Genomic DNA, 16,692 nt, shown 5'->3' on the forward strand with positions numbered 1-16,692 from the left:
GTGCAGTGTGTGATTTTTTTTTTGTGGATTATGTTTAACTTCGCTTCAGTTTTCACCCCCTGCAATGGCTCCCAAACGTGCTCCTTCTTCCAAGGCTGGTGCTGAGCCTAAGCGACAACGAAGAATGATGACGATCGCTGAGAAGATGAAACTTCTGGATATGTTGAAGGAAGGGAGAACGTACGCGGCTGTGGCCCGCCAATATGGCGTGAACGAATCCACCGTTCGCTACATCAAGAAGGAAGAGGCGAACATTAGGAAGACGGCTACCATCACCTTTCAAAAGTCGGCGAAGAGAGTGGTTACGGCTCGTAATAAAACAATCGTCCATATGGAATCTGCTTTGGCCGTATGGATAGCCGACTGCCGAAAGAAGAACATAACATTGGATTCGAACATTATCCAAACAAAGGCTAAGAGCCTGTACGAGACCTTTGCCGCTAAGGAACCAGAAGATGACAGTGGCGACCGCGAAGAAGATGAAGAAGAGGTAGAAGATCCGCAACCAGGGACCTCCAGTGATTCACCACGTAAGAAACGGCAATTTTCTGCTAGCAAAGGGTGGTTTGCAAAGTTTCCGAAACGCTACGGCTTAAAAAGCATTTCCCTGCAAGGCGAGGCTGCTTCGGCTGACACGATTGCTGCTGAAACTTACGTGAATGAAACGTTCAAGAAGATTACCTCCGAAGGTGGATATCGGCCCGAACAAGTTTTTAATATGGATGAGACGGGCTTGTTTTGGAAAAGAATGCCGTTGTGAACTTTCCTGTTCAAAGAGGAAGCAAAAGCCTCTGGCTTTAAAGCATACAAGGATCATGTGACCCTCGTGATGTGTGGCAATGCTGCAGGATTTTTGTTAAAGCCAGGGTTTATTTACAAGTCGAAAAACCCAAGGATTTTAAAAAACAAAAACAAGAATCTGCTTCCCGTACATTGGATGCACAATGCAAAAGCCTGGATGACGAAGATGCTGACCTCCGACTGGTTCCACCAGTGTTTTATCCCGCAAGTGAAGGCGTATCTAGCAGAGAAGGGCATGCCATTCAAAGTCCTTCTCATTATGGATAACGCTGGTGGTCACGCTACTGATCTGTCGTATTCGGGGGTACAGATTTGAGTTCCTGCCGCCCAATACGACGTCACTAATTCAGCCTATGGATCAGGGGGTTATCAGGGCATTCAAGACCCTATACACGAGGAATGCCTTAGCGAACCTGGTTTCTTCCGTGGATGCCGCCCAAGAAGATGACGATTTCAATTTGAAGGCATACTGACGGCAGTACACAATTGCTACGTGCCTCCAAAATATCCAGAAGGCATTACAAGAGATGAAGCCTGCCACCGTTAGCGCCAGCTGGAAGAAGTTGTGGCCCGAGGTTGTTTACGAAGACAAAGGATTTACATTTGCCGAAATCGAACACTCGGCAGTACAGAAAGCTGTGCAGTTGGCTGCGATCATTGGAGGTGAGGGCTTTGCAGACATGACTGTGGATGATGTCAACGAGCTACTAGACTGCCACTCCCAGCCGCTAACCGAAGAAGACCTCGAAGAGTTGATAAAATCGGCGAGTGAAAAAGAAGAAGAGCAGCAAGAAACAGAAGAAGTTGTCTCCCCAACTGGCTTGACTTTGGAACGGCTCACCGAGATCTGCAGACTGGCTAAGGATCTGCAAGAGCGGTCACAGGAATGGGACGACGATATGGTTCGATCGGTCCAATTTTGCAACAAGATCGACGACGTTATGACCGGCTACAAGCTGCTCTTCAACCAGAAAAAGAAGCAGCGGCAGCAACTGCCGATCACAATGTTTTTTCAGCCTCGCAAAAAAGAGCCAGTTCCTACAACTACGGATACACCTTCGGAAACCGTGGAGGAGGTGCCCCAGGAAATGGCACCGCCTCTCTGGAGAGACGTAAAATACAGTCATCGGCTGCGCAGTAAAAGTCATTATCATCCTTCATCGTCATCATTTTTACTGCGCAGCATATTCATCACCATCATCACGCGGTAAGTGTAAACTTATCTACAGATTTCATATTGCTATTATATTATTGCTATTGCTATCATATTAGCTACCGATTTCATATTGCTATTATATTATTGCTATTGCTATCATATTATCTACCAATTTCATATTGCTTAGCAGTTGTCCCTGTTATTAATAGAGTAAAGGGTGGGTTGTAAACAATACAGGGAGGGTTTAAAAACGTCCAAATACACGTTAAATAATTAAATAAATATGGTGTCCCTACTTCGTGGAAATTCAGTTATCGCGGTCGGCCTTGGAACCTATCTCCCGCGTTAAGTGAGGGATTACTGTATCAATGTAGTCATTTCGGAGGAGAAACTCTATTAGTTGCCAGGACAAGATGCTAAAGAAGATCGGTACTCAAATGTGGCACTTGGTGCCACGGCCCACCTGCCAAGTTGTTTTGCCTGCCTAAGGTAAAGTCATCCCTGATGGAGGATCGCAGGAATCGTGAGAAAGAGGGGTCCTTTCATCGGATTGGCTGGCCCAACACTGTTTCAGCCGTGGAATGGCCAAATGGGGGAGGCAGCTTGATGGATGAGGTCTCCAGGAGTCTAAACTTATCCAAATCTTATTATGTGATATCATCTACTATTAAATTCTGCTCCGTACTTCTAAAAATTTTTTTATTTTTTATTGAGGATTTGTTCTGTTCTGTGTATTGTATTGTATTGACCCCCTTCTTTTGACACCCACTGCACGCCCAACCTACCTGGAAAGGGGTCTATCTTTGAACTGCCTTTCCCAAGGTTTCTTCCATTTTTCCCTACTAGGTTTTTTTTTGGGAGTTTTTCCTTGTCTTTTTAGAGAGTCAAGGCTGGGGGCTGCCAAGAGGCAGGGCCTGTTAAAGCCCATTGCGGCACTTCCTGTGTGATTTTGGGCTATACAAGAATAAACTGTATTGTATTGTATCTTGCCTTCTTCGCTAAGCTGTGAAATGGTACTCAACTGCTCAATGCCCTTTGAGTTCTCTTCCTTGGGAATCCATAATCCCTCTGCACTCCTCCACTGATTGGCCACTCTCCCTCTCTGACAGATCACTCTGGATCTTCCAGAGATTGTGGAGGAGTTCTGGACATCTGTTGTAAACCACTTATAGCACACCACTGGGTCCAGGAGCTGAAGCTGATCTTGCTCCCTTCAGTACCTCCTGGACCTCTTTTAAACTAGGCTCCCTTAGGTCAGAGTCTATCTTAGGGGGTGGTGGGTTAATGAGAGCCTTCTGAGGTTCGAGTGCCTGATCTCTCAAAGGATCACTTAGGGCGTTTTTGAGGAAATTGTTGACATCATACAGGGAGCATAAGAGGTGTCCACTGCGCTTATTCCCTAGGAGTTGTTTTATGAAGCCAAAGGGACTGGATAGGAAGGCAGCTTCTTTCATGGCTTTTTCCCTTCTCCTTCTCCTGTGCCACACTGCCCTTCGTAGCATTACCAGTTTCTTCTGTAAGGATGTTGTTTAATTTTCCTTTGCGTCCCAACCTCCTTCCATAATTTCTGGACGACTCATCGATTCTTGGTGTATGGTGCCCTTTATTTTTTCATCTCTACATAGTCAAAACCACTCTGCAGCATAGCTAGTAACTATAGATACAGTCATATGAAAAAGTTTGGGAACCCCTCTCAGCCTGCATAATAATTTACTTTCAACAAAAAAGATAACAGTGGTATGTCTTTCATTTCCTAGGAACATCTGAGTACTGGGGTGTTTTCTGAACAAAGATTTTTAGTGAAGCAGTATTTAGTTGTATAAAATTAAATCAAATGTGAAAAACTGGCTGTGCAAAAATTTGTGTCCCCTTGTAATTTTTCTGATTTGAATGCATGTAACTGCTCAATGCTGATTACTTGCAACCCCAAATTGCTTGGATTAGCTTGTTAAGCCTTGAACTTCATAGACAGGTGTGTCCAATCATGAGAAAAGGTGTTTAAGGTGGTCAATTGCAAGTTGCGCTTCCCTTATACTCTCCTCTGAAGAGTGACAGCACGGGATCCTCAAAGCAACTCTCCAAAGATCTGAAAACAAAGATTGTTCAGTCATGGTTTAGGGGAAGGCTACAAAAAGCTATCTCAGAGGTTTAAACTGTCAGTTTCAACTGTAAGGAATGGAATCAGGAAATGGAAGGCCACAGGCACAGTTGCTGTTAAACCCAGCAGGTCTGGCAGGCCAAGAAAAATACAGGAGCGGCATATGCGCAGGATTGTGAGAATGGTTACAGACAAGCCACAGATCACCTCCAAAGACCTGCAAGAACATCTTGTTCCAGATGGTGTATCTGTACATCGTTCTACAATTCAAGAACATCTGTACAGCAGAGTGATGAGAAAGAAGCCCTTTCTGCACTCACACCACAAAACAGAGTCACTTGTTGTATGCAAATGCTCATTTAGACAAGCCAGATTAATTTTGGAATAAAGTGCTTTGCACTGATGAGACAAAAATTGAGTTATTTGGTAATCACAAAAAGCGCATTGCATGGCGGAAGAAGAACACCGCATTCTAAGTAAAACACCTGCTACCTACTGTCAAATTTGGTGGAGATTCCAATATGATGTGTGGCTAGTTCAGGGACTGGGGCCCTTGTTAAAGTCAAGGGTCGGATGAATTCAACCCAGTATCGACAAATTCTTCAGGATAATGTTCAAGCATCAGTCACAAAGTTGAAGTTACGTAGGGGTTGGATATTCCAACAAGACAATGACCCAAAACACAGTTCAAAATCTACAAAGGCATTCATGTAAAGGGAGAAGTACAATATTCTGGAATGGCCGTCACTGTCCCCTGACTTGAATATCATCGAAATTTAATGGTATGATTTGAAGCAAGCTGTCCATGCTCGGCAGCCATCAAATTGAACTGAACTAGAGAGATTTTGTATGGAAGAATGGTCAAAAATACCTCCATCCAGAATCCAGACACTCATCAAAGGCTATAAGAGGTGTCTAGAGGTTGTTATATTTGCAAAAGGAGACTCAACTAAGTATTGATGTCATATCTCTGTTGGGGTACCCAAATTTATGCACCTGTCTAATTTTGTTATGATACATATTGCATATTTTCTGTTAATCCAATAAACTTAATGTCACTGCTGAAATACTACTGTTTCCATAAGGCATGTCATATATTAAAAGGAAATTGCTACTTTGAAAGCTCAGCCAGGTGTCGTCCTTGCGGAAAACTCAGAAGTAGGGTGCTAGCCCATCCTGACCTGTGCCATCTTTCTGCGCAGTCAACTGTCTCTTCAGTTGTCACCAGTCTTTTTTGGTTGTCAGTCCATCCTCTTCCTGAGTGTCAATGACAAAGCCAGATTTGTAAGTTGAATGACACATCCTTGAATTCGCTGGGATGCATCTTCATTGATGTATCATGGGGTCTTATGGTGTTTCAGGTCTTTCCTAATATTAGACACCCTTGCCCAGGCGACCAAGCTACAATATATAACAAAAGAATAAAAAATGCAGAGTGTGAAAAACACACTTTAAAGTGCAACGAACTTCATTTTTTTGCAGTAAAACATAACCAAGTTAGTTATGTTACTTAAATTTTTCCAACAGTGAATTAAAAAGCAAACTATAGCTGAAACTGCTACATCAGTAGCTTTAAAAACAGAATTCTTAAATTGCTTCACCAGTGTAACCAGGGATGTAAAATGGTTCTACAGGAGTTTTGAGTTGCAATTTTAAAAATGTAAGCATGTTCACATGTTCTTGGCTAAGGCTTTCTGCCTTTTTGGAAGTTATGTTGCTTGCAACCGAAAAGAGACACTGTGAGGGTGTTGAGGTAGCAGGGATACATAGGTAAGCTTTGTAAGCCTGCCCAGAATGTTGTATCAAGCTTAATTAATCTTCCACCAATATAATGGATTTTTTTCTTAGGCAGCTTGTTTCTCTCTGAAGTATATTAGGAAATCCTTCCTTAAAACCTGTCTATAGATTTCTTCAGCTTCCACATCTTTTATCTTCTTCACTGCTGGTTCCCAAGCCAAAGGGGTAAGTCAAGTAAAGTGACAGTGACAGCAGTTGTAGGTCCAGCAGAAAAAACAGAAGAGGAGGGTTGCTAACTGTTTATAATTTATGTTTTAGTACTAACAAGGGGGCTCTGCCCCCTGCTCGCTTTGCTCGCCTACCCCTGGCGTTGGGTATCCTGAAATACATTAATCGAGCTCATTCGTTTTGGAGCCGTGCCTGCTTTGCTTGTGGCATTTCAGACGTGCGTTGTAGGCGGCTGCGTTCATTGATTTTATCCAGGCGGGCTCGTGTTTGTATATCCGTCAGTTGAGCTCATTCGTTTTGAACCCATGCCTGCTTTGCTTCCGCAGTTTAAGACGCGCGTTGTAGGCACCTGCGTTCATTGATCTTATCCAGGTGGGCTTGTGTGTGTATCGTTGAGCTGTATTATGTTTGAATTTCAGCGGTTTGTACAATACCAAGCAGCACATTATTCCTAACTTCACTCCGCAGTAGTGCCACTCACAATATGGCGGTGATGCCTGCGCCTTCCGTACTATCTCGAGTTTCACTGTGCTGTGTAGTGTGGACGTTTGCGGCATCCATACTCTCTCTGGTTTGACTTTGGGCAGGACGCCGAATCCTGTTGTGTTTGTTTGTTCTGTGGCCGTTCTCTGGGGCCGTGTGTTAGTTGAGCTGTATTGTGTTTGAATTTGGTGTAAAGCATTCAGCGGTTTGTACAATCCCAAGCAGCACATTTGTTTTATTTGCTATTTCCATCAGTTGAGCTGTATTGTGTTTGAATTTGGTGTAAAGCGTTCAGCGGTTTGTACAATCACAAGCCTGGTGCATTCTTTAACTGGTGACCCCCCTACTTCTCCTTATCCAGGCTTCGCAACAGGGGAGCCACTCTAACCTGCAGCTGTCCTTCCTTCTTCCTTCTGGTCTGGAGGCCTCCCAATCCCTGGCTTCGGTCGTGCGCTCTCCAGAAAGAGACTTGGCTTCCATGGCAACCAGAACACCCACATCAGGGAATTCACCGGCCAAGCCTCACGACTTCCGCTGCCTTCTCAGCCTTATGCGGCCAGCCGTCCTTCTTCTGGTCACTTCAGCTCCTTGATCGCTCAGCTGGAGCGACCAAACACCCCTGCTTGGGCTCACTGTCCAGCTGCCTGCCTCCGAGCACGCGCTTGCTCTCTCACACCGGTTCTTTCCACACTGCTTCCTGCATACTTCCTCACTCCACAACCTCTGTCTTTCTTTTTCCTCCCTTTAGCCACCTCGCACTTCTATTTATGAAAAGGATGTGGCAGCTGTAGCAATCAGCAGCCCCGGAACCAATTATGGATGTGGACGGTTTTCCACCTTTGCACTTAGGTGAGAAACGCCCACACCACGAATTCCCCTGGAACTGCTTCAGCCACTCAACCTCCACGCCCCTTGCTAAGCTGCAAGCGCAGCGATTATTTATTTAAAACTGGCCTCTTGACGTGAGCTGTGGACCCGCTATACCACACAGTCCCTCTGCGCGATGCACGTCTGACCGAGAACAATGTACAGGGAGAGACTGAACACGTGCGTAAATCACCGGAGCATACGAACCGGAAGGGAAATGAAATGGAGCACAAAGAGTTCACAGGGAATGCACAGGGAGAGACTGAACATGTGCGGAAATCAGGCGCGTACGAACTGGAAGGGAAGGGAAACTGGCTTGTTCGTCACCCGAGTGTGTGGTTGTGAACAGATGCAAAAGTTTGGCAAACTTTTTGGTCGTAACCGGATTTGTACATGTTCAGAGACGTTCGTGACCCGAGGTTCCATTGTACATATCTATGGCTGTGTGAAGCCTGTGTCTAAAGCACTGGTACTGTAAAGCATGTTTGCGGCTAAGGTGGTGCAGCAAATTGCTTGTGTTTCTGCCTCTGGTGACAACTTTAGCTCGACAGCATTTGCAGTAAATCGTTGTTTGGTCCACATCCGACCTTTTAGAACCAAAGTATCTTCAGACAACAGACATGGCTCCTTTTTTCAGCAACAGTTCTTCTGTGTCATCATGTTCAAGTACTACAGTTTCAGTTTCAGAATGTTCTCTGAACACCTCCACTAACGTATGTACTCCATTGCATGCGTGTTTAGTGGTGTAGCAGTGAAAAAGGTGTCCCCTCTTAAACAGTTTCCTGCTGTGCCACGTTCTGAACATTGTTTAGGCTATTTAAACCGGTGTTGCGGTATAAGAAAATTCCATATCATAACAAAATTAAAAAATGGTTTTTGGTATGAGCCGGTATACCTCCCAGCACTACTTCTAACTACATAGCTAGGGTAAAACCAGTGAATATATAAGCATATCTATTTGTGCTTATTTGTGCTGCTTGAATTTAAAGTAATAACCTATGTCACAGGAAAATCTTTAGCTTTTATAAGTTTTTACTACTAAATTTATTAAGAAATAGTAAATTCATGAGGACACCTTATGATGATAGACTGCAGCTACCGGCATGCAGTCATGCTGTAGCATCAACAGTGTCTTGACAATTTTTAGCAGAGATGTTGTGGGGGTGGTAGGTGAGTGCAGACAAGGTGTGTAGTGAATCGGCATCACTAAAGCATGCCGACACTGGGATTCTTACGAACTAGATTAAGTTTTATTCATGTAACTGCCCAAAATAACATAAATCTTACAAAAATATTTCAAAGCTGTCCCTAGTGAATAATACTTCCTTGGGTATGAACGGGAGGTATAATTCATAAGTTTGGACCTTCACTATTGGAGAAAGGGAGAGAAACCAGGTAACTTAGTTATGTTTTGTATATTTATTTCCCTACATCTGTATACTGTATACCTTCATACACTATGTCCATCTTCTGTTGTCCTTATGTTACGATTAAATTGCATTGTTTTGTTTATTATTTATTTAGTCTTTCACCATGTTCGAACGACAAGCAAAAAAGTGAAGGTTGATTGTACCTTAACATTCATATCTATTTATAGTTTGTCAAACGTCAGACAAAGATATTCCACGATACATCACCTTATGAAGTAAGGCTGGCACTCTGATCCATAATAAGGGTGGAAACCTAGAAAAGCAGGACAGATGTCATGGTAAACAGTTAAAAATTAGGAGTATTTTATTTATATTTGTAATCTTATAGGCAAGTGCAAAAATAATAGATCAAAACACAAGTGTAGGTACAAAAATCAGGCAAAGATGTCCAAAACGTATAGGATAAAGTTATAATTCAAACATGAAGAAAGATCTAATACCACTACATTCACAAGGTGTATGAAACAGGAAGGGAGATGTCAAGAAGTAGCATGAACAATGCTAGAATGAAAAACCTTTAACAAATTCCTTTTTTTTTTAATTTACCTCACTCTTCTAATCACATGACTGCTGTCAATAGACTGACTGGAGCAAAATGCAATTTGATTAAGGGGCAAAGGGCCGACCCCAGGCCTACTCCTTGCACCTTCATACATACACCTATTTTGGTAAATAAGGATTTTTAAAATGTCCATTTCTTGTAGTCGTTTTGATGTACAGCATCTGCTTGGGGCTTTTGCTCCTTTCTCTCTGAAAGCATGTGAAATACTCCCAAGAGTAGCATAGAGAGAACCCCAATGAAATGGAGCGTTGCGACTACCAGGAACAAAAAGACTAAAGATTTATGTGCCTTTTCTGACACAGGCGTCATTTTTCATTTTCAACAGACTAATGTAGCCAAAAGCAATTATAAATTGTCAGACACATTTTTACAAAGATCACAAACAGTATAAATTAATAGCACACCAATATTTAAAAGAAAAATGACTACCAAAAGAAAAGGTGGACTTTTCTTCAAATTAATCTTCACATTTATGACACAGATTTTATTGACAATAATGCTGTGATTTAGAAGATTTATAAAATACATTTTTATTCTCTCCAGGAGATTAGAAGGTACTGTTTAATGTCTGTTGATAATTAGGGAGGCATGCACTGCAAATGTTGTGTTCTTGTTTGGGTTTGCGCATGATTATGCCCTGTTATGAACTGGCATTCTGTTGTTACTGGGATAGGCTATGCTGGTAAAAGTGTGGTCAGAAACTATTGGATGGATCATAATAATAATTCTAATGTTTGAATTTACAAAATGAATGGATGGAATATTGGGTAGTTTGTTTATAGACAGGGTACTGTACTTGTAATATTGTTCAAACTAATAAGAGTCACTGTGTGACGTACAAATAGAGCAGTAGAGAGGTGTAGGTTGTTGCCATATTATCATGGTTTAATAATCCCAATCTCCAACACATGAGTGTCATGAGTATTTAATTTATAGGTGAGGCATGTTTGATGACTTCAGTACATAAAAGAACTTGTCTGTCATCTCTGTCATGACAGCTATTATAGAAAGATCTAAATTCAAGACAACTATAAGAAAAATAATTTAAAGTGTCATTGCGGAAAAAATGTTAACCACATTTTGTCACTTTCAGTCATAAAATGTGTTGCATTAGAAAGGCATCAGTAAACTGTGGTTGATGATGTTTAAAAACGACTGTACATCATGTTACTGAAGGTGGATGTTTTAAACAGCTGACATTTGTATTCACTTAATAAGAGCCGAACCCGTAACATGTAATTTTACATGACCTGTCATAGACTTGGACCACCTTTTATTTCAGGGGTGTGCAAAGTCATTCCTGGAGGGCCGCAGTGGCTGCAGGTTTTTGTTCCAACCCAATTGCTTAATAAGAAGCACTAATTGCTCTAGAAACACTTCTGCTTCATTTTAGTTATCTCCCTCGTTAAGATTTTGAACCCTTATTGCTTATTTAAGTCTTAAACAGCTGCATTCTTGGTTTGTAATTGCTCCTTATTAGCAATAAGATGCAAATGACAAAAGAAACCAGCAGTTATCCATTTTGCTTGTTACCCTTTACACCTGTGTGTATTTATCAGGCACTATTTGGTTTAATTAAATACTTGGAAGGAAAGAGAAGAGAAAAAAGTGAAGGATTGAGAATTACCCATCCGTTTTACACTTCAAAATATTTGGATGATATCCTTAGAATGGAAAAAAAAAATCTAGGATTTGAGAATGACTTGACATAGCAGAGTTAAAGCGCTAACAAGCCATGAAATGTAATTATTGGCAAGGATTGTTTTCTAATTAAACAACTGGGTTGGAACAAAAACCCGCGGCCACTGCGGCCCTCCAGGAATGGCTTTGCACACCCCTGTTTTATTTACATGTTTTACATCTTTTAGTGTATGCCAAACATGTGGCTTGCATATCCAAGTGAATGACCATTCATTCCGCAGCTTTAAGGAACTTACACTGATAGAGTAAACACTTTGTCAAATGTTTTTTGAACTCATGTCTCCCTTTTGCTGTTTATGCTTTCATACTTAAAAAAGAAACATTTCCATATGTTAGTTATTGCTATTATCACAAAGTGGACGCTTGGTGCTCACCTTTACCTCAACATACAAACACTGGGCACAAGTTAAAAGTGCTAAGAATATTTTTTACTTTCTTCTCAATAGTGCCCCAAAGCACCTCCACCACAACAAACAGGCAAAAACTATAATAATAATACAATAATTAAACAATTATCTCCTCCCCGCAGCTCCGTCACACTCCCTCCCAACTCCGACTCTTGCTGGGTCTCCACTAGTCCTTTATATAGTCTTTGACCTGGAAGTGCTTCTGTCCTTCCGTCCATGTGATTCACCAGCACTTCTGGGTCAGATGGAGACTTGTATTTTCTTCAGCCCATAAGTACTTCTGTCTTTCCGCCCCCATGACTTGGGAGTACTTCCGGTCTATATTGGAAACAGAAGTCCTTCTGTGTCCCTGCAGCGGCACCCACGGAACCCAGCAGGGCTGTGAAGCCGAACTCCATCTCCTATAGTGCGGGAATCTGGGGCACTGCTAAGCTGCAGGGAAGTCGCCATCTAGCGTCCTGGGGGTTTCGGCTGGGTTGAGCTGCTGGCCGTCCATCACACTATGTATATAATTATTTTTCCTTGGTTCAAACATAACAAGATTTTTTACAACACTGAATCATCTGATTCTTACTAGCTAATCATTTCAATATACTAATATAGGATCTAGAAACTATAACAGGTTTTCAGATATACTGTACTATATACCCTGACAGTTTATTTCCTCTCTACTCTTCCTTTTACCACGGAGCAATAGGTTTCCCTCAAGCATTAGAATTTCATAGTCCCTAGCTGGGAATAAGTTTTGATAGACTACAGTATATTCAATTGTTTAAGCTTTCAAGAATTTTATTTCAGCTACATAAAATAAATTTGTACACTAACAAATGTAAGGTTGATTTGAACAGTTATGTTATCTATAGCTATTTAGTACTATCTGGAGTCAAGTTCTAAAGTTTAGGAGCATAGTAATTAGAGGAACATGTCCAGAAGTTTTGTCCATGTGAGATGAAGTTTAAAAGTATATGGCATCATCAGTGTTCTATTGCTGTAGATATATAAAGATTAACAAAAACTGAAAAATAGGAAGGAGATTTGTCATGTTAACATTTAAATGCTAAGGATAACATTTCCAATAAAATACACTTTTCAAGAGAGAGGAATGCAGATGACCTAAAACTGGACTAATATTAGATTAAAGTCTTTGCTTGTCAAAAAATAAGTAGCTGTGTTCTATACCATCTTCAGTTCATTTATGGATCACTTGGTGTTTTATCGTGTTATCAATTATGATATGCACCTAACACGGTAAGTTCCAACTAACCTCTTAGCTCTTTTCTTAATGGGGATAGGAAGAAGTGTCAAAACTAGCTATAGTATATACTATTATGTGTATTCTGTTACCTGTCTCACTGTCTGTATTGTACCCTGAGTATTTAACTTTAGAGAAAACTGTTTTGGTGACTGGGGCTGTGTGTTTTTTAATAAATCTTGACTTCAACCCAGTTTAACTCTAATCAAGGGCTTCACAAGGGCATCCCTTTGTGCCGTTAGGGTCAGTAGTTAGACAAGGACTGAACAATCTAACCTCCCGGTATTGTTAGTAGCAGTGAGACAGAGGTACTGGCTTTAAACTTTCACTTAATGATATCTATTTGCTTTAAAATTAATAGTGTCAAATTTAAATTGATGAATAGAATCATACAACCTGGGTGGGTTATGTCTTCATGCAGTCCCATTAGCAACAGCAAGATCCTAGTGACACTTCAGGTGACCTATTTCATTAGTTACGGATTATTTCCTCAATTGAAAAATGAGATGAAAAAGATTTCTGGCTTGAGAGTGCTCTTTTTTTTCATTTTTTACCCAGTAGCAACTGAAAGAGAGAGAGAGAAAGAAAAGGAGGATCTCTTTGGAAGTATCTGTCAGCTGAGAGGAATGAAAGCTCTCTGGAATTGCCCATTTCTGCAGCTGATAGAAAACTGAAAGTGTCTTCTATTACACTAATTATAATAACAAAAACAGCATTAGCTCCCCTGTCTTTTGTTTCTGCTTATTATCTGTGTTAGCAGAGCTCCATGACATTTTGCAGTCTTTTTAAAACACAGAAAATGTTATAGAATCATTATCACGGGAATCAACACCTGCACAATCTTACCTATGCAGAAACTAAATTGTGGTTTGCCTTTCAGCTTTGCCAGGACACACTTCACTCCTGTTCAGCTTGACCAAACAAAGGCTAAGGCCTATCTCCTGACATTTGTCAGCTGAAAAGGATAAAGTATATTCTATACACTTCAGAAGATCAGCATGTACATTGCTAAAATAGAGCTGGATTTGTAATACAATTTTTGATTTTTGAATCGATACCAGCTTTCGTATCTCAGTACGCATACCAAAAACGACACATAGCAATTAATGTATAATTCCCCTCCTCCATCTCACAGCAGCCTCCCTAGTGTGCCTCCTTGTCTTGCCCCACTCTGTCTCCATATTAGAAGCGCATTGCAGAGCTTTTGTCCCTGTTGAGTCTCCAACACATCACCAAGAGCACATCGTAGAGTGGGCGAGGTGATTAATGAAAGATGAATTGAACTGTAGGTACTGGCAAAGCAGGTCAATTAAAAACTACCATTTACGGTACTTCCAGTACTAAAAATACCTAAATGCTGATACCAAACTGTTTTTTTAAAAAAGTTTTTCAGCACTTTTTTGGTACCAGTAAACAAAAGAAATCTAGCAATAGTCCTGTGAAAAAAAAAAAAAACAAAAGTGTGGACAACAGTTGCAAAAATGCAGAAAAATTTAGATAGGGTTGAGTTTATTGTATATCTGCTAGATGGAAATATTCAAATTTATAAGTTAAGCATTATTTTTGTCAAAGTATTATAAAGAAGAACTAATATTATACTGGGTCATATATTACTTCATAAAAATAGAAAGTTTTCAAAGAGGGCTCTGTTATTTTTGTATGATCTTTAACACAACACCTTTATTCATATTTAAAAAGAAAGCTAGACTCATCCAAGCCTAAGACTAATTTTTCAGCTTCTCATAGTGCAATGTACCGAAAACGTTTTCATGCAGTTTGTTATATAAGTTGTCAGTCAGTCATTGTCCAACCCGCTATATCCTAACACAGGGTCACGGGGGGTCTGCTGGAGCCAATCCCAACCAGCACAGGGCGCAAGGCAGGAACAAACCCGGGGATTGGCGCCAGCCCACCGCTGGGCACACTCACACACCAAACACACACTATGGACAATTCAGGATCGCCAATGCACCTAACCTGCATGTCATTGGACTGTGGGAGGAAACCGGAGCACCCGGAGGAAACCCACGCAGACACGGGGAGAACATGCAAACTCCACACAGGGAGGACCCGGGAAGCAAACCCTGGTCTCTGTACTGCAAGGCAGCAGCGCTACCACTGCATAACCGTGCCGACCAATATACTGTAAGTTGTTTGGCAACTTAAAACACATTCTAATTATATTTGCTTAATATTACATTTTTTTCCACAGTAATTTTCATGCTGTTATACGAATGTTAGATAATGTTTAAACTGTTTTGGGAGTTTTCTGGTAAGGAAGACAGAAGTTTCGAGGTAAAGTTGTTATACTAATCATGACTCCAGAGAGTGGTGATGTGTTGCAGACTGATGAGCAGTTGCAAGTTAGAATTTCACTCTACTGTGTACACTTCACATTAAAATCCCTATAATATTAACTGAATAATATCATACTTATTAACTGAAGTTATCAGTTCTATTTAAATTGAATCTAGATAGATAGATAGATGAAACTTTATTTTACTAACATATAAAAAATATATATTTTTTATTTTATAGGCTAGGGAATGACAATGAACATTTTGAGATGAGTCTTGCCAAAGCGGGATGTGAGGTTCACTGCTTTGACCCCAGCATTAAAGTACCTCATCTTCAGAATGGGGAACGCTTCTGGCATCATCGGTTGTCTGTTGACTGGAGGGACCCTAATCCTGCCATCCCTGTGCAAAAACAACACAGCAATACCAAGAAGCTGGCTGCCATCTTGAATGACTTTGGTCACCGGAAGGTAAGAGAAAATTTAAGTAATGCAGATGATATGCAAGTAAAAAGTTTGTTTTTTCCTTTCTATGTTTTAAATTGACATGAACAAATAAACAGCTTCTCTGAATGCACACTATGCATGTGCAATGTGAAAAGATAACAGTACAATATTTGAACAAAGCAAAGGGAAAATTTATTTCAGTTTCTGAAGGAATATATTCTATATCTGTTGTTACGCCTTTGTTCTTTTCCCTTGTGTTGTACCATGTACAGGTAAGCAGGCCACAACCACTTCATTAATCAGTGTCTACGGAGAAATTATGATGCATGCTTAGCTACCATTATCTGAAACTTTATCTGAAACTCTTGTTGAAGTCTTGTAAATGAATATTGGCAGTCTAGTAATCTGATTCAATTATTCTTTACAGCTGGTTTCTCAAATCTAGAATTTGCAGTTATGCATCATTTCATGTGGTGCTGGTTAAAGTAACCAATGCAGTCTGCAATTGTTTTTTAATTTATAGTCTTATTTTTCATTTTAAGTGTTGCTGTTTTTTATTTAATCAATTTAATGTAACAATTTTCTCAAATTTGGAAATTTAAGTCAAAGGTTGCAGAAGAAATTAGGGTTATATCTTGGCTGTTTGTATATTGTGGACAATACAGGGTGTTCATGCATCATCCCCAAACCCACATAAGGACCAGAACAACAAAAGAAAAGGGTTTTACTAACGTCCTTGGCATTAACCCCAAGTGTTACTTGAGAGCGAAATTTTATGTTATTATGTTTAGCACTGATTCAGACTCTGGGTAATGTTTAATGATTTGCTTTACAATGTAAATCCTAAAAAACTCTTGAGGCATCTTTCTACTTCAATCTAGTGGATGAAATAACATTTTGCTGCAAAAAAATCATGAATATGTATATTAAGGTAAGTGATCATTATTCATGAGTAGGGTTGAGCCTTCAAAGAAAACACAATGCTGTGTAAACGCGATGTTGTAAAGCAAGTGTTAGAACACAGTGAACCCGGGGACTGCCTGTACTCCTTTTTATATTACAGTAGATAGAAGCACTATTCCTTTTGATTCCAAAATTGCGATGACTTCTTGCTTGCTTGTAACCACGAACACTGGCATGCCTAATTTGTTCAAGATGAACAGTTCATAACTTCATAGTGTTTAAATTATTAACAAAAGCCAACAAGGCAAGAGTTAAACAGCAACC

General features: G+C 40.5%; 1 protein-coding gene across 1 annotated transcript in view; it reads left to right on the forward strand.

Annotated features, from left to right (window-relative positions):
* Positions 1-16,692, forward strand: part of mettl24 (methyltransferase like 24) — a 323,303-nt gene that overhangs the window by 213,449 nt on the left and 93,162 nt on the right. The window contains exon 4 of the mRNA XM_028797600.2: positions 15,261-15,489. Coding sequence (XP_028653433.1) covers positions 15,261-15,489 — 229 coding nt within the window. The remainder of the gene's footprint in view (positions 1-15,260; positions 15,490-16,692) is intronic.

Source organism: Erpetoichthys calabaricus, chromosome 3 (assembly GCF_900747795.2).
Source record: "Erpetoichthys calabaricus chromosome 3, fErpCal1.3, whole genome shotgun sequence".
NCBI classification, from domain to species: Eukaryota; Metazoa; Chordata; class Cladistia; order Polypteriformes; family Polypteridae; genus Erpetoichthys; species Erpetoichthys calabaricus.